The 19,309-nt window shown below is 38.9% G+C and overlaps 1 protein-coding gene across 1 annotated transcript; it reads left to right on the top strand.

The window, feature by feature from the left end:
• Positions 1–221: 221 nt before the first annotated feature.
• On the top strand, positions 222–15,643 carry LOC308172963 (synaptonemal complex protein 1-like; the record flags this gene model as incomplete). The annotated part of the gene is made up of 25 exons (XM_080547928.1): positions 222–368; positions 1,676–1,840; positions 1,937–2,004; positions 6,883–6,956; positions 7,103–7,161; positions 8,829–8,937; positions 9,281–9,375; positions 9,536–9,720; positions 9,809–9,876; positions 9,978–10,039; positions 10,543–10,659; positions 11,025–11,129; positions 11,242–11,345; positions 11,438–11,555; positions 12,027–12,097; positions 12,185–12,266; positions 12,507–12,569; positions 12,881–12,997; positions 13,084–13,194; positions 13,296–13,388; positions 13,490–13,564; positions 14,383–14,466; positions 14,580–14,684; positions 15,148–15,237; positions 15,503–15,643. The coding sequence occupies 25 exons, from the start codon at positions 222–224 to the stop codon at positions 15,641–15,643; spliced, it is 2,508 nt and encodes an 835-aa protein (XP_080404054.1).
• Positions 15,644–19,309: the final 3,666 nt, after the last annotated feature.

A 19,309-nucleotide genomic window follows, 5' to 3' on the forward strand; every position in this document is an offset into this window, starting at 1 on the left:
GGACTGTTTGAGCTGCCTGGCTAGTGGCTAGCCCACTGTTAGCATGTTATAACTAGCTGATCCTTGTCAGGTGTCAATCAGCTAACGTTAACGGACTTTAAATGTAGCTAGTTGGGAACTGTATAATTAAGTGTACCAATTGAGGTAATTGTAGTAAATAACATTAGCAACACATTCTAACGCCGTAATGTTTATGCCAATAGGACCACAGTGCTGACAGGATGGAGAGAGATAGAGGATTCAACTTAATCAACTTCAAGCTGCTGGTGCCTCCCAGACTCACAGGACAGGTGTCCACCGTCAAACCTGTCAAACCTCAGGAAAGCTTCGAGGACATGTGCGGCTACAGGCCTTCTGTGCAGGAACAGGTATGTCTAGCTATTTTTATTATTTTATTTTGATCTTAAAAGAAAGGGTTAAATCGCCACAGACTATATAGTACGAATGTATTTGACATGCTATTAAAGTAGCTAGGTACAGTACATGACACGAACTGCTTTGCTCAGTAAACATGGAGTAGAGTGTTCACTTTTATTTCGTACTATTATCAGTAAGTAACATCATTTACAACATGTCTACATGTCTGTCTTACACCCCACGGATGAGTGAATAACATCACACCAGTCTTCTCCCGGAGGAGACCGTTGGGCTACGACGGCAGTTGGTCTCGAGACAGAACAGCATCCAAATATATTTAAATGAAACATTGAGACATTGAAATAAACTCATGTGGTAGAATAGATGTAGCTAGATGATGTAGCTTTGCCTACGTCACTACGGCACACATTGGACTGTTGGAATGACGCCTAAGGACTGTCACATGCCATGTGTAACAACACACACTGCTCAACATTGTAGGCTTATATATATATATATTAACCTATAGTAGCTCATATGTCAAGTAGGGGTCCTAGGTAGTATTGTACTGACAGCAACTGGGGGCAACTCAATGTAAAGTCTACAACCAAACAAAAGCAAGCCAGTACATTTGGTGTGACAGTGTTTCACTTCAACAATGAGGCATACTTAAGCTACTGTGTTTATTTATTTGTTTATTTTTATTGTAGGGCTACAATAAATATTTTGAAAAAGCATCAAGTATGCCGTTTCCCAACGCAAAGGTCGTGCCTATGAAGCCCACCAGAGCAGGTATGTCATTGATTGGAATAATATTGGTGCCACACTAATGCTTGTACCCATCCAAATATAACTCTACTATTTTCCTAAACATTAGTTATTGTGTAGGCCTGATTTCTTAGACAATGTGTGTCAACTGGAATTGTTGTAAAAAATAAAAATAAAATCTCTGTAAAGTGTGAGTCACACATAGATCTGGAGGTAGCAGTATGTCCTCAGAGATTATTCTGTTTCTCAAAAGATGTAGGCCTATCCAAGATGACAGTTGTGCCAGAAGAAGAAGAAGAAGAAGAGGAAGTCAGTAAACATGAAATGCTTGTGTGAAGAGTGCAGACTTTTTCTCAAAGACCATTCTTGGTCTTGATATGTGTAGCTAACCTAGATTATTGCTTTGTGTAACATTTCAGAGAGTAATACCATGTTACTGTATATTATATATATTTTTTATATCATAGAAAAATTCTGACATATTGGCCTATGTGTGATATATTCCCCTAGACTCTCAGACATATGTTTATGTGTGAATATATTCCCCTAGACTATTTGCAAACCGAGTCAACTGTGCTCAAAGCTATATGATGAAGTTGAGAAAGTCAAATGTTGGAAAGTCAAAGTGGACTCAGAAGCTGTACAGAAAGATAGGAAACTACAAGAAAATAAAAGAACAATTGAGACTCAACGCAAAGCCATCCAGGAATTGCAAGTAAGTAGAACAGGTTATATTTTGAAATGGCGGTGTAAATGACTTGCTGTTGTCCTTTGGTATATTCATCACAGATGTATTGTCTGCTTGTTACAGTTTGGAAATGAAAGTCTCAGCATAAAACTTGAGGAACAGATCGGTGACAATGCTGATCTTAGGAACAAGTATGAATAGTATTTGATTTTGTGTGAAATTAATATTTTGTCTTGTTATTAATTTACACTGTATAAGGCCCTACTCAACAATCTAGTCTTAGGCTAGGGTCAACAAAATGATCCCTGTTGTTGTTATCGGCTGATTTGTTGCAATAGAGGGCTAGATTCAGTGGAATCCACACTTTAAGAACAGCAGGGCTTAAAGTACTCCGGCACAGTGCCGGATTTCCGGCGCGGGGGAATTAAAAATAAATAAATATATATATATATATATATCACACGCTATTGGTTTACATCGTAATTTAAAGAGTCATCTTCAGCAAAGAGACAGTTCCGCCTACCAATGGTATCACATTGCTCAAGCCAACCAACGACTTCTAGCCAATCGGAGGCAGAGTATTGGGGCGGGCCTTAATAAGTTTGAATGAGTGTAATGTGAGCTTGTAGAGACGTTCGCTTTTAGCAGCCCGCTATCTCGCTAACTTTAGTCTATTAAAATGGAAGCCAAGTTTCTCAAAACTGGCGAAGACACAGCTATATTAGAACGAGGAGTAAGAAATAAATGGCGCTGGGCATGGATAGAGGAGAGTAGTGGTGACGGGAAGCCTTATGGGACGTGGTGCCTCAAACTGAGGGAGCCGGGTGCTTGTTTCTGTACGCCGTGCTCGAAGAGACTCCTCTACGGCAGCAGTGGGAAGAAGGTGATCGCTCGACACGCCTCAGATCCCGGTCACCAAGCATCGGTTCGAGCACTCGCTCACACAACAACCTTGCCGGGAGCGACGGCTACAGGTACCACTTCATCTTCAATGACCGACCGTGTTTGCGAGCAAAAGATCCGAGTGTGTGCGTTTATAGCCGAACATGATCTGTCTTTCACAGTGGCTCAGCCACTCGTCGATTTGTGTAAGACGCTATCACAAGATAAAAATGCACTGACAAAGCTGTCCATTTCCAACCAGCACGCCAGCTATTTAAACACACATGGCCTTGCCCAAAAACGGCTATGTGAAAAGCTAAAAAAAGCTACATTTTCAATGAATATCGACGAAGCTACAAATCTTAACATGGACAAAATCCTCAATGTCCTTGTTCGTTTTTTTGATGATGATCTGGCCAAGGTAACAACACAACACCTAGCGAGCAGGAAAGTAAACATCGCCAACTCCTCAGCCCTCATGCAGGAGCTCAAAGATATCCTGGAGTCCAATGGTCTTGACTGGTCACTAGTCATCAGTATTCTGCTTGACAACTGTGCAGTGATGAGAGGAAAGAAGACTGGACTGGAGACACAAGCAAGGAAGGAGAACCCTAACCTGCTCGACATATGTGGAGATACAGTTCACATGGTGAACAATGCCGCCAAGGCCATGATGAGCCCATTTACCTCTGAGGTGGAAGGATTCTGCAATGACATCTATTATGATATAGAAAAGTCCTCAAAACAGAAGGAGATCTTTGCAGAGTTCCGGTCTCTTCTTCATCAACCAGCCAAGAGCTTAATCAGGCCCATCGGCAACCGCTTTCTACAGATCCTGGAGGTGTGTATAATGAGGGGTGAAAGCAACAAAAATGTAGGCTATTCATAAAAAAGATTTTAATATTAATTAATGTGTATTACTTCCACCCCTCATAGGTGTGCAACAGGTTACATGAACTTATGGATGTACTAGTGTTGCACTACTACCATCATGTGTTGGATCCAAATGAAGAGCATAAATACAGGTAATGCAAATTATGTTAGTGTTAAATGAACAGTTCACTGTTAATGATTTGTACTGTATTGCTTGTGTTAATCTGTAGTTAATGGTGTAGAGACTAGATTTCGGATAATCAATTGCTAAAATAAAAAGATAATCATTTGCTAAAAATGTAATATAAAATTCATGAATTAGTTAAATTAGTATGTAACATGAGCATCAACATGAGCATTGCAATTTCCTTACCGGAGAATACGTTTTCAGTTTCGGCCTATTTTCCTGGTTTTTAACTATAGCCTATCCAAGGCCATTGACATTGACAATTTATTTGAGTTAACAGGTTGAGTTTTAATCTGTAATCCACAATGAAACAAAATCCGTGTGTGTGTGTGTGTGTGTGTGTGTGTGTGTGTGTGTGTATGTGTGTGTGTGTGTGTGTGTGTGTTTGTGTGTACTGCAGATGGCTTCTTAACCAAGTGTTTGAAAGGCATGCACTAACATTTGAGGAAAGGGCCAGAGTAGATGTTCTTCAACAAGAACAAGCGTCAGCGTCCCGAATGAGAACAGCAGAGAATCAGAACCGGAAGGCACGGATCTCTGTGCTCTTCTTGGAGTTTGATAGGTTGACAGCCTTGATTGACATGTTCAGAGGTATATTACAAGTAGGCTAACTCGAGTGGCAATAGCTGTACATGAGCGCACAACCCTGACTGATGTTTTATTCCTCTCAATCCAACAAGAACAGAGTAACAATGACTGCTAGTGTAACATATTATATGTGTCAAACCTTTTGATTGGTAGTGAATATATTTAAATGTTCTGTCATGTAATTGCTTTTTAATTCTTCTTCTTATTATTATTATTCTTATGTTGTCTGTATGCACCAACAACCATAGCAAATTCCTTGTATGTGAAAACCTACTTGGCGAATAAAGTCATTCTGATTCTGATTCTGATATTTTGTACTTTGTTTGCAGGTGTCCTTCCAACCTTTCAGGGATTTCTGAAATAACTGCAGCATGAGAAACCCCTGGTGCACTTGCTGCATGTGGAGATGGTGGCCCTGGTCAGAGAACTGCTGTCCAATTTCATGATGCCCTCCGCCATCCCACTGAGTGCAAAGAGGCTAGTCAAAGTTGATGTCCAGAGTCGAGACTTGCAACTGTCTGACAAAAGGCTGTTTGTCGGCACACATTGCTACTCTGCACTGAACAAGGCTCGTGTCGAGGGGAAGATATGGGTTAACAATCTCTACAGCTCTCTCAGAGAAGGTTATATGAAGGCAGCAGATTTCCTTCTTAAAAAGCTTCCTCTCGACAACCACATCATCACTGCACTCTCGGCTTTGACTCCTTCTTTGATTCAAGATGAATCTGTCTGTGGGGCTTTCATCACATTAGGCAAGGCCTTGCCTAATGTACTGTAGTTGAACCAGAGGAGATTGGTCAACTAGATGAAGAGGTACGGGCATACCAAATAGATGTGGACCTGGTAGCTCGTGGCCAGAGTTACATTGAGGAAGAAAGTCGACTTGATGGAGTAGACTGGTGGAGTGGAATCCTGAGAGATGCGAAATTTCCTACTCTGGGTAAGCTGGTCAAAGCACTTCTCAGCATCTTCACTGGCCCCCTGGTTGAGGGATCCTTCAATCTCATGGATGACATCCTTGAAGCAGACAGATGCTCAATGAATGTGGAGACTTACGAGAGTCTTGCAATTGTCAAATCTGCAATTAAAGCAAGGGAGTGGACAGCCTCAACGATGATGATAGACCCGCCATTGAGGAGGTCCTGCCTGGCGTCATATCAAACATATCAGCTGCACCTGAATAAGAAGAAAGAGAGGGAAGAGGCACTAAAGAAGAGAAAGCTGACAGATGCAGCAAGGGTTCTGGCTTCAGTGAGAGTAAACAAACTAGTGCACCAGGCCAGGAATATGGCTGCACAACCCAAAGCCTCCACTGCACCACACACTGCCTCCACTGGACCACCCAAAGCCTTCACTGCCTCCACTGGACCACCCAAAGCCTTCACTGCCTCCACTGGACCACCCAAAGCCTTCACTGCCTCCACTGGACCACCCAAAGCCTTCACTGCCTCCACTGGACCACCCAAAGCCTTCACTGCCTCCACTGGACCTCCCAAAGCCTCCACTGGACCACCCAAAGCCTTCACTGCCTCCACTGGACCTCCCAAAGCCTTCACTGGACCTCCCAAAGCCTCCACTGGACCTCCCAAAGCCTCCACTGCCTCCACTGGACCTCCCAAAGCCTTCACTGCCTCCACTGGACCTCCCAAAGCCTTCACTGGACCACCCAAAGCACTCAAATCCTCCACTGCACCACCTAAAGCTTTCTTTGGACCACCCAAAGCACTAAAATCCTCCACTGCACCACCTAAAGCCTTCACTGGACCACCCAAAGCACTCAAACCCTCCACTGCACCACCCACTGCCTCCACTGCACCACTCAAAGCGTCCTCTGTCTCCCCTGGAACACTTAATGCCTTGAAAAGGAGTGTCTCGGAGAAATTGCAGGGCTTTGTTTATGACCCAAAAAGAAGGAGAATATAAGTGATAGTGGCTTAAGTAATCAGTTTGTTCTTTTAAAGACATGTATATATTTTATTCTGTATTGTTATAGTGATAGTGGCTTAATAAGTAATCAGTTTGTTCTTTTAAAGACATGTATATATGTTATTCTGTATTGTTATAGTGATAGTGGCTTAATAAGTGATGCAATCAGTTTGGCCTTAAGTGATTTAATCAGTTTGTTCTTTTAAAGACATCTAAATATATTATTTTATTTTGTATTGAGTATAAAACAGTATTAATGCATTTTAACATTGAGACATATATGTTGTATTGACTATTAAATAGTATTAATGCATTTAAACATTGAGACAAGAAGCTGTCTTCTGTACCCGCTCTCCCAATATCTCAAACTGTGACCCCCCTCCCCAAGAAAAAGTTTCAGGCACAGGATTTTTTCCCACTTTAAGCCCTGGAACAGTGACACTGAACCAAGGCTTCAAAGAGCCATCAATTAGTCAGAAAGAGTTGCGTGCTGTTTCATACAGTTGAAGTTGTACAATTAGTTTTAGTAATTAGAATGTGTAGGTTAGCTTCCAGATACCTTATATAATCATGAATGTGTTCTATATGTAGCTAATCCTTATTTCCCTGATAGAATGAATGCCACACGGAACTTATGTAACATACTGAAGGATACGTTTCAAAGATCAGCTGAGAAAATAAATCTATGTGAGTATAACATACCAAATGTTTTTAAATGCTACCTTGCAGAATTAGACTGACGTGTTGTGGCCCATGTACTATATTATTAGTTCTAGTATATTGTACTATATTATTAGTTCTAGTATATTGTACTATACTTCATGTTTTCTTAGGTGAGTCTGAGAGAGAAGAAACCCATCAACTGTATATGGAGAATAGTGAGAATATCCAGGTGAATGTCATCACCTCATCTCTTGATTGAAATTATTTAATTCCTCTCCAAAAATACTTCTTTGGAGTATGTGCAGGGTAATATTAGTTGGTAGAAAAATTGTTTGTTGATGATCATGTTTATTGTTACTGTAGAGGATGATCAATGCCTTTGAGGGCCTCCGTGTTCAAGATGAAACTAACCGTCATGAAATGCAGAAAGGTATGAATAGGATGTAGAATTATTCTTCCCGGCAGAGGCTAACCGCAGTAACTACGCAAACAGTGAAACTGAGAAAATGGCTTTAAAGTTCTTTAATGACTATCCAGCCAAATGCAATACTGCAATTCTTTATATCACATTTCTCTCAAATTGATTGGATTGGTTGAACTCTGACATTTTGTAACAAGATAAAACAGATATTGAAATTTCACTTGTGATTTTCACTTAAAATGTCACTTATAATTTCACTTATAACTTATAAATGTTTTTAGGTATTGTGGTTAGCCTCTGCAGGGCAGTATTGGTTACCGGTAGTATAGATTCTGTTGTTGTGGACATTGTCTGATGTGAATTTTAATCGTATAGCCTAGGGCCTACAGTAACTATTAAAGGTTAAGTTCAATAACTCTTCTGTTCTAATCATTCAACAGTCAAAGAGGGCTTGCAACAATTTGAAGAACTAAAGGAGACTTTTGAGAAAGAATACAGCATGAAACAAAAGGAGGTTTGTCAGTAGCAGTAAATCTCTCTTTAATAAATGAATAAATTAGAGCTCTCCAATTCCAGTCCTGAAGTGCTGATGTAGGTATATGGTGTACAGGCTATTTAATATGTTGTGTTAGGGCAGGGCTGGAACAAGAGCCTGCACACTACATTACCGAAGTTGGAGACTCTTGGGGCCCTATTATGCACTTCTTAACTTGCCGTATTAAGTCTTAATTAAGACGCACCGCCAGGTTAAGACCTACCCCCACCCTTATTATGCGCTTCATACGCGCTACTGCTATTATGCAGGTGTCGATAGGCGCCCACACATAAGACGTAAAACTCCCGTGCATATATTGCTCATTGTGGGAGTGTTCATATGTTAATGAAGTGCACTAGGCGCCCCTGCTATTATGCGATCTGACTTTGCTCCTATCGCTAAGAAGTGGTTTGAAAAGTTCTTAAGTTTAGACTTCATGCACGTTTTGAAACACGAGCGCGCCTCCGCGGTTTGCGCATGCATGTGGGCACACATGAACACGCACGTGGCTCCACGGCAAGACGTCAATTACGGTCACAGTATAAATGCTTTATTTCAGAAGGGAGAGGCAGAGAACCGCGCTGACCTCCTTCTCAGGACTTCCATAATAGCATAGCGCTAATGACTCAACGCAGCCGGTTCTTAAAGGGAATGGCACCTGGCACGCTGATTGGGTTGATTGAGAAGACGCCCAAAACACACCCATGACTAATTTCTTTGCTTAGCGCCGGGTTTTAGGCGCCCACTACAGCACGCATAATAGCAAAGTGGCCTTGACCACGTCTTAAGTTTAGATCTACCGCCTCGTCTTATTGATGAAGTGCATAATAGGGCCCTTGGACTCTTGATATAGGCCTAGCTTATTAATAATGCATCTTGTGACTGGAATTTGACTGTGGCCATGTAGGCTAAATCTGAAAACTGGAATTATCTTCCACAGATTGTAATACTTCAGGTTAAAATTAGGGACAAAGAAAATGAACTTCAGGAAATCCTGCTAAACCTCCATGAAACCCAGGAGAGTTTCAAACAGTTACAAGAGACCGCAAGTATGAAAGTTGTTTCAAGACAATGACATTTGTCATTGAGTTTATAAATGCAAATAGTGATATCAAGAAAGAAAAATATAAAGTTGAACACTGTTCAAAGTTATTTAAATACCAAGCACTTGCTTGATGTTACAAATTTGAGTCAATGAGCTCCAAGTTAATTATGCTATTGTACTAAATAACAGGTGTTGCCTACTGTATGTTATGCACTCACTTCAACTCCCAAAACATTGCTGTTTAGAGTTAGAGTAGGACTGAATGTTAGAGTAGGACTGACAATAAGTCATCATTGGTATATTATCATTAATTGTAAACTGTAAGAACATCGTATCTCATTTCACAGACCAACAACATGAAGTCCTTCAAAGTTCTAAACAGGAACAAGAATCCCTATTTGAAGAACTACAAAGAGCAGAGCAGCTCAATAAAGATACTGAGGTTAGTACAGTATGTTGTTTCATACGCTGTCTTTGGATGTAGAGAGAATAAAATGTCAATGAATTCACCCTGTATATTTAGAAAGAACCTTCTGGTCATTGGAGATACTTATTTAGCTTTATGTAATTTAAACCATGCATTGTTTATTTTGAATGTTTAGGAAGGTCGTAAAGCTATTGCTGCTGCACTAGAGCTCAATAAAGAGGAATATGCAACAGTCCTCATCCAGAAAGATGCAAGCCTGGATGAGCTCAATCAAATTAAAGATCTACAAACAGACAAGCTTTTAGAGATTCAGGCCACAGCTCAGGAGTTGCAAACATCATTGACATTGGAGATAGAGAAGTAGGTTCAGCAGCCCCCCTCCCCCCCAATACTCATCACTGAAATGGTCTGTTTACTACAGTGTTAATGTTAACTTGCATTTCCCCAGGGCGAAAGAACTAGAACTGAAGGTGACCTCAATCACCAACGACCTTTACAGGAAAAACTCTGAATTAGGTAATGCATTATTCCAGTGGGGGGACATTGTTTATGTTTGTATAATTTTAGTTTAGTTTTGTAATATGCACTATATATTGAAGATCATTCTTGTCTTCTAGAGGAACTCAAAGAGCAGAAAGAAAATAAAGACAGACAGCTACAAATCCTGGAGGATGAATTGGTAATGACTAGAATGACTAATTTTAACTTTGAACACAAGTTGGCACTCTGCTTAAATGGTTGGTTCAGGGCTAGGAGAAACTTTAATCCATGGTTCAGACTTATTTAAATAGCCACTACTAACTTCAGCTAACTTTAGTCACTGCTAACAAAAAAACAATGGGAGTGATGGGAGCTAAAAAAAATAAAGACGTTCAAGATTTGTGGCCACAATCACTTCAATGAACTCTCTGACCTGCTTGGAAGTTACTTTGAGGGCGATTTGGCTGCAAATATTGAACACTTTTTTGAGCCCCCATCACTCCCAATGTTGTTTTTGTTAGTTAGGCTAAAGTTAGCTGTAGTGGCTATATAAACAACTCTGAATCCTGAATTAAAGTTTATCCTAGCCCATAGACTATTTTCAGGCTAAGAAACCAGACCATCAATTGAAACATCCTGAACAAATTCTTACATTTTTGTAATTAATAGTGTGTGTCATAATTATTTAATTATTGTCTGTAGGATGTCAAATCCAAATCTATCCTGTCACTAGAGGAAAAGATTGAAGTAGTGAATAACAGAACATTGGAACTCACTTATGATCTTGCAGAGAAAAATGGGCAAGTTCAGCAATTCAAGGTGAGATAACATTCAATTCTATAGATACATTTATATAGATACATTTCTGTCCATTACAAATAATCTATTCTAGTCTACAACACAACTTTAAGCGGAAGTATTTTGCTTCAACTTTATTTCATAATACTGTTTGCACTGGTATTTACTTGTTTTTGTTATTAGGTACTGTAATTATGTGGCTACAATGGGTATGTTATAGTAATTTACGCCAAAGAATCGTCTAGCTTTTTAAAAACGAATCCTTTATCCTTTCCTGGTTTGCTGTGTACAGAAATGTGTAATTAAAACATAAAGGCATCAGGTTACTAATAGCTGTGATAAAATAGTTATATTTGAATTATAGGCATGTCTTTTTACTCTTTTAGATTAAAATGGAGATAAGGTCTGTAGAGAACAATTCACTGGAGAAGGCTCTTAAAAAAGCTGAAGACACACACAATGATTTGAAGGAAAAAGCCCTTGTGACTGAGGTTTGATTCCATTATCCACCTTTTCCTTGAATACATAAAAGCTGGTATACTTAACAACAATCACACCATGTTAAATGACTAGAATCACACCACTTATTTTATATTTCCCCAGAGTAAAGTACAAGAGGTTGAGGGGCAGTTATCTGTTGTGTTGAGGAAAGACGAAACATCCATCAAGGAGATAGAGAAATTAAAGAAAGACATTGCACAGCATGAGTGAGTTATTTTAGTTGGAATATCACACACACAATAATGTCAGGATGGTTTTCCTCCACTATAAAGATAATAATGTAATGTGACTTCCCCAGGGTGAAGCATGAAGAGCTATCTATACGTTTCAACCAGCTGCAACTAGAGAAGAAGATCATTGTTGAGCAGATTAAGAATCAGTCCTCAGAGACGAAAATTATTGAAGCTCATCTTAAGGTTTGAATTGAAAATGTGGTGCTGTAAACAGAACATTTTAGCTATAATATTTAACTCATTGAGTGCTGAGGGTGAATAAAGTTGCCCCAAAGTATTGTTGCTAGTTTAAAGGCCAATGCACACGGCGTGCGATTTTGTCGCACGACAACATTCGATTCTCAATTCACACCAATGAATGAATGAATGTGAATGGAGAATCGAATTGGGCTTAACACCACATAAAACACTTCACAGACAAGGCTTAAGCCTAATCCTAGACTAAAAAACATCTTCAATGGAGATTTTACATTGAAAGTGTGATTTAGTCCAGGACTAGGCTTAAGCCTTGTCTGTGAAACCGGCCCTAGTGTTCCGGAACTCTTTGGTAGTTTGTGAGTTAAAGCCCCACAGTGTACTCTACTTTGCAAGACAATATGTTGCTTCTTTCATCTTTGTGTGTTGATGTGCTGGAAATATCTTCACGCCAATCAGGAGATTGAAACAAAAGAGATGACCATCACAAAAGAAACTGAACGACTTGAAGAAGAAAATCATCAATTACGGTTAGATTGAATATCCACATCTGTATATGAGTAATTATACACTGTAAAGAAAGACAATTTAAAAATCCTTCTCCTTTTTACCAATAGAGAGGAAGTGAAGTCATTAAACACCAACATAAAAGAACAAGGTCAAGACACTGAGAATTTGGAGAAGAAGCTTGAAGAAAGTGTAAGAAAGTGAACATGTCAACTTGTGTGTGTATACAAATCTCCATCCAAATATTACAGAATGTAGTATATGTTCTCTTTACTCATTTCTCTAGTGTGAAGAATTGCAGGCTGAACTCACTAAAAAAGAGAAGCACATTAAATCAGTGGAAACAAAGGTGATTAGGAAAAAACAAGGAATCAAACAAGTCCCCATGTCTGAAATCTAGAGTGTATGAAATGTGTCTTTTTTTCTCTACAGCTATCCATCCTGAAGACAAAATTGGAGGGTAAAACTAAATCCCATGATGAATGTCAAAAAGAGGTGTGTAGTGACTATCAAATATCATCTGTAAAAATGTCCATCTCTCGACAACATAATTGTTTTTCATTTAGCTAATTGTTTCCTTGTTTGTTCCCAGATTAAAATGCTGAAAAAACAAAGAGTAAAGGAGGTGGAAAAATCCAGTCAACTTGAAAATGAGGTATGGCATGTTATGACTTATTTATTAAAAGCAGAATGCATCTACAGCAATATGTTAAAATATCTGTTTTGCTAATGAACCTAAATACATATTTTAAAGTATAGGGAAATGTTCCCACATTGTAATGCAGTTGTTATATCATCCACTTTAGATTCACAGATTAAAAGAGGAGTCAAATAATATTCAACAACTGAATGATGAGGAATGTCAAAAACTGATTGATGATCTTGGGACTAAATCAACCTCTGAAGCAGAGCTCCAGAAAGAGGTTATTCTTTGGACGTTTATGCAGTACATTTTCAGCTCCCAATAGATGTGTCTGAAAATACATGATATACAGTGTGTTCCCTGCAGGTACAACAGTGGAAGGTCACAGCTGTTGAAGCCATCAAGTGTAAGGAAGATGCAGAAATCAAATGTCAGCACAAAATAGCAGATATGGTCGCCTTGATGGAAAAGCACAAGGTAAGGTTGTCCTATGATAAATGTCCACAAAGTAATCCACTCCACTGCCGAAATGAAATGTTCCTCGTACTATTTAACATTTTGTTCCCTGTTGGTATCAGAACCAGTATGACAAAATGGTTGAAGAGAAAGATGCAGAGCTTGTTGAGAAGAAGAGGAAAGAAACAGAGGTTGATGCTATTAGAACATCACTGGTATGCTCATTATAGTATATATGTATACAGTATATTGACATTTAATGTGAGTACTTCTGCTCTGAGCACTTTAAGGAAATGGCTCTTGAAATTCTCCTCAGGAATTGGACTTGTCACAGAAAAACATAGAAACCAAGAGTTTGAAAGAACAACTAAAACAATTAAAGAAGGAGTGGGTAAGTGTACAGTAGTAAGGACATTTTGACGTATCATTTATTTCATTACTCCAATGCAGTAATTTGATAAGACAATTATGTTCTGTATGGTGTTTTACTCATTCATGCTATCCTGTTGGGTTTTAGGAGAACTTACAACAGGAGATAACAGAATTGAAAAAAGACATCATGGCATCTCTGCAAATGAGCCAGCAATTGGAGAAACAGAGTATACAGGTATATACTGTATATCTGGGGATAAATGCTCTGTATTCCATTTTGTGTATTTTTAAAGTATCTGATAGTAATCCATTTCATTTTCTATGTTGAACAATTAGCTGCTTGAATCAAATTCAAAAAGAATAAAATACTCTGAGACCCCAAAAGTAGCTGTCTCCAAGAGGCCTGGGTTTGATTTCTCTAAGACAAAGCAGAAGACTGTCACTCCAACCCCATCCCAAAGCTCAAACAAGAGAGTTTCTTCAACTCCAGACATCAATGTAAGTGATGAACCTCCTTAATTAACCCACTAAATATTAATTGTAATATTCTGGATGCATATCGTGGAATAGGAGGTTGTATTGAATAATCACAGTATAATGACTTTTTGTACATGAACATTGTATGTGTCATGTGTCAAAGGAAACTGAAAATAAAGCACTCAAAACTCCATCGAGGAGTTCCACAAACAGGGTTGGATTAACACTGCAAAATAAGGTATCAGTTGATTCATTTCAGTTAATTTGTTGCATTCATTCATTGTGCTACTGACATGTGCGGTGTGTGATCACTGCATCATGACGTTGATTAACTTACATTGTACATTTCATGTGTCAAAGGAAAATGAAAATGAAGGCCTCAAAACTCCATCTTGGAACACCAACTCCATTCACAACAGGGTTGGAGAAACACCACGGATTAAGGTATTAGTTGATTTGTAGTATTTATTGATTATGTTTTATTGACCATGATTTGCAGACCATTCACCCAAAGGATTCTCCTTATTGTATGTATCCTTGAATGGTCTCCTCTGTAGTCCTACAGAATTAGAACACCACCCTCCACTGAGAAAGCGCTGTGGAGGAGGAGCACCCTGGAGCTTGATCCCAAGTCTGACAGCTCTGAGCAGAATGATTTATTGGTAAAACATGACTCTCCTTTATGCTGGTGTTTAAAGAACACACTGTTCTTATTTACTTACTTACTTACTCACTCACTCACCTATTTACTTACTTACTCACTCACTCACCTATTTACTTACTTACTCACTCACTCACCTACTTACTTACTTACTCACTCACTCACCTATTTACTTACTTACTTCTCACTCACCTATTTACTTACTTACTCACTCACCTATTTACTTACTTACTTACTCACTCACCTATTTACTTACTTACGCACTCACTCACCTATTTACTTACTTACTTACTCACTCACCTATTTACTTACTTACTCACTCACTCACTCACCTATTTACTTACTTACTTACTTACTTTTTTGTTGTCCCATCACATACATCAAAGTACATGATAATACATCCGATAATACGTCCCATCACATATTGGATCATACTGATGTTCTTCTGGTTCTTTTCATTACAGAGCTTTGCTGGGGCAGCTGAGCCATTCAAGAGCAGCTTACAACCAAGTGTCCCTGCTGTAAAGCATCCCAAACTGGACATGTTCAAGAAGGTAAACTGAGCCTCTGTATATTCCACTCTTGCAATTATGCTCCCCCTGATGTACACGCAGTAGTTTAAATCATTCAATACAACTGTAATATATTGAATTTGATTCACAAATGTGGTGTGGTGTTTAGTATACAGTATGATATGTCATAATCTTAGTAGTCTCATTTGTAGTTAAGTAATTGCTATATGATTTAACAGTTAGCCATTAATTAATTTCTTACTAGTTTACTTCCTCATTTCTCTTTATATTATCCTTATATTTTCAGATTCCAAGCCCTGCCTTTCAGAAATCACCTGGAAATGCCTTAAAGCTGGCTGCCATGAAACGGATGAGGGATGCTGGTTGGACAGCTGTCACCGGCACTGACAAAAAGAAGAAAAAAGACACTGGAAAGATCTTTGCGTAATCAATGAGTTTTCCTAGATGGATAGTGTTTTACATGTTTGGAGATGCAATATACTCTTTCATCACACACGTTCATACATGCCTTAAAATGTTTAATGTTGCTGAGAAAAGCTGTTGATGAAAATACATTTGAAATGTAAGCTTGTGAAATTCATTGTTTTGTGTAAGTGTGTGAGTAATGTTGTTTCTGTTCAGCCACTTTACTTTACTACAAAATGCTTTTTAGTTTTGACTTAATAGAGTCCATTCAACATGAGAGGTTTTGTGCTCATGACATTTATTGCACTTACTTTTAACAGCATTGTTTTGCTTCTCCTGTTCCTCTACATTACATTCAATGATGTATTGTTATTTATATAGATTTTATTATTAAAGAAAATGGTGTTAAATTAATCATCATATCCATCTTGTATTTTCTACCTAGTACATAGTAATTTCTCTATTAAGCCCACAGAACAAGGTCAAGAAACTTACCCACAAGAACTATACAATACAATTGGTAAAGTAAAGAGAATTAAAAGAGAGCTAACTCAATGTAGGCCAGTTGGCAAGAATGGTCAATTAAGAATCATTGTCAATAGGCTGAAATTAATGAAAGGAAGGGGCCTCATAGCTACCTGGGGACTACTCAAGCCGGAATTGTGAGGGCTGGGAGTTGAAATTATGTTTATCCAAATTGATTTCACCCTCCATCAAGCTAGTAGTTGCTAGTAGAGTCCCCCAGAGATGACTAGTGTGTCTTCTGCTGCTACCAATCTGTCCACTAAAAGTAAAACATTTTTGTCCAAGTTCAGTAAAATTACAGCTCAGATTTTCAGCTGATAATGATCAAGGCGACCACATTTATTTCTGTCTCTACTGTAACAGTTTGTGACCATGGATGTGCTTTGACATGATTTTTCTTGGTGAAAGGAGTATTTAGATAGAAAGGTTTGACAAAAAATAACAGCATCATAAAAGGTAATCCCAAGAGCCTACGTCTTAAATCAAAGCAACTTATTATAATATCACTGCACCTGTTTTCTGAAACTTCAGGAAATGACAACTGAAGATTAAACATGTATTATTCTTATGTCATTCCAACATGATCACAACATTCAGAAAATAGATTTTAGCTCACCTTGCAGTTTACAATTGACACTCCAGAGAGTAAAACCAGGAACATGGTATATTGCCCTAGCACCCGTAGATAGAAGTGCTTACCCTCTCCACTCCCTAAAGACCACAAACAGCAGAGGGCTTGTGTTCATGACATACTTGCAACAGGTAAGTGGCGGACCATTTCTTTGTCAACTTCCTTTATTGTCTGTTGTCAAGGAGACCAGAGATTTGCCTACCCTGTGTATATGTTTTTAGTCAATATTGCTCATCAATGTCTCTTCAGGATAGCACATTGTTTTTTAATCACACAGTAACTACTATACATGACAATGAGGAATATACAATAATGACCAAATTACTATAACAAAAACAATGAAAATCAAATACTAGCACAACAAAGGGGTACGACCCTAACCCTAATATTCACAAAATTAAAATGATGTAAAATCAGCCCACAGTGCTGTAAAATAAACATTAGCATTGTTCCTATACACAGGTACATATTTGAAGTCATATAAATATAATTAATTATATTTTCATTCCATTCAGTGATTAATATATTTAATCTACATAATGTTGAAGATTCTTTACAAAATTACAATGATACGGTTATGTACAATATTGTTGGACATTGTGCTTCAATAATGCTAGTCATGTGTTCATTTGACACATACACACACATTCATGTCACTGACACACACGTACACGCACGCACCCCCCCACCCCACCCCCACACACACACACACACACACACATTCATGTCACTGACACACACGTACACGCACGCACCCCCCCCACCCCCCCACCCTCACACACACACACACACACATTCATGTCACTGACACACACGTACACACACGCACGCACCCACCCCCCCCCCCCCCCACACACACACACACACATTCACACACATTTAGAAACTTCACATTTAGCAACTTCACCAAACAATTACACACTTGGTTCCCTTTTTGGCAATACATATCATTGCTACAGATCCACAATGGAAATGTGAGAGGGCAAATTTCCATTTTCATTCATATGGAGCATTTCACAGTGGTTGGAGTCATCATAACTTAGTGACCTTCTCGACATCCTTCTCCAGTATATCAAACTGAGAGATTTTAAAGTCAGGATTGTCCACTCCCTTCCTCAGGTCTGAGCCAGCCTTCTCATTCAGCTCAGGATCTGATGCCTGTAGAGGACAAAGAATACACAAGGAACCTTTAAACATGTGCAGGTGTTTATCTTTATACTTTGATACAAGGTACGTATGGTGTCAGTTAGTATAGAGTTGATCAGTCAAATCAATTCACACACTAAATGAGTGCTCAGATCACGCAAGAAAATACTTTACCACCCAACTACTACTGTCAATTCTGCCCTACCCTCACACCGGGTTCATTTCTCCATATGTTCTGGGAGTGTCCAGTCGTGGCCAATTTTTGGAACCATGTCAATTCTGTAATGTCCAAGTTATTTAAGATTGACTATGTTCCTAATCCATGTTTATGTTTGCTCAATGATGACTCTGATTTCGATTTAAGTATTACGCAAAAGAAAATGCTATTTGCTGGTTTCACCTCTGCAAAAAAAACTATTCTTCAACATTGGATGACACCTGATTTCAGTATGAACACTTTTTGGTTTTACTCTTTACAGAGGATTGTGAATCTTGAGTGCACAACGGCCAGATTGAACAAAGCAAGGCCCAGTACAGTTGATGCGTGGAAGGCTTATTCATTGAACTTGACTAACCTGACTGCTCTATGATTTGATTTTCCACTTACCCCAATCCGGATTGTGTTATATTTCTACTATTTGGCTGTGACTTGTCTGCTACACTACCCCTTTTCTTTTTTGTTTTCTTTCTTTTTCCCCTCCCTTCCTTTCTTGTTCTGTATTGTCATTGTTATGTGTTGATAAAAGCAATAAAAAATCTTGATCACAAAAAAAAAAGAAAATACTTTACCTGGGAGTCACAAAAGCAGAACAGGTCACTCCTTCTTACAAACAGATCAGAGGATAGTTTCTCCTGCTTGCAGCCACCTGAACAGGACCAACGCAGTCAGACATGTGACTAATAGCTATACCTCAATAACTGCAACAGGTATCAATTTGATCACATTCAATTATCCTCTCCACCCTTCTGTACTTTAAGGGTGTGACCTTTTACAGTTTTAGAGTGTGACTCACCTGTGATTATGCTCACCACCAGGCCTACGATCATTGTGACCAGAGTGCCCAGAGGACAGAAGTAGAGGTACGACAGGGAGTACCATGAGTCTGCCAGAGCAGGCCGGTAACTGCAACAGCAAGAGAACACACATTCAAGAAATCACTTCAGAAACTGTATTGAAATGACCCCTTTATTTGTAGATAGTGTAGTAGTATAGTGCTAATTTCCTGTATACATCCTTTTTTGATCTGTAGTATTATCCACTTGATTCAGTGACTTAAAGTCCAGCATCTCTGCCCACCTTAATGGAGCCATCATCTGCTCTCGGATAAGCGATACACCGTCGTGTGTAGTATTTGTAGTATGTGTCTCTGGGTGACTTACTCAGAC

This window comes from Nansenia antarctica (genome assembly GCF_963989245.1).
Source record: "Nansenia antarctica genome assembly, chromosome: 18".
In the NCBI taxonomy this organism is placed as follows: Eukaryota; Metazoa; Chordata; class Actinopteri; order Argentiniformes; family Microstomatidae; genus Nansenia; species Nansenia antarctica.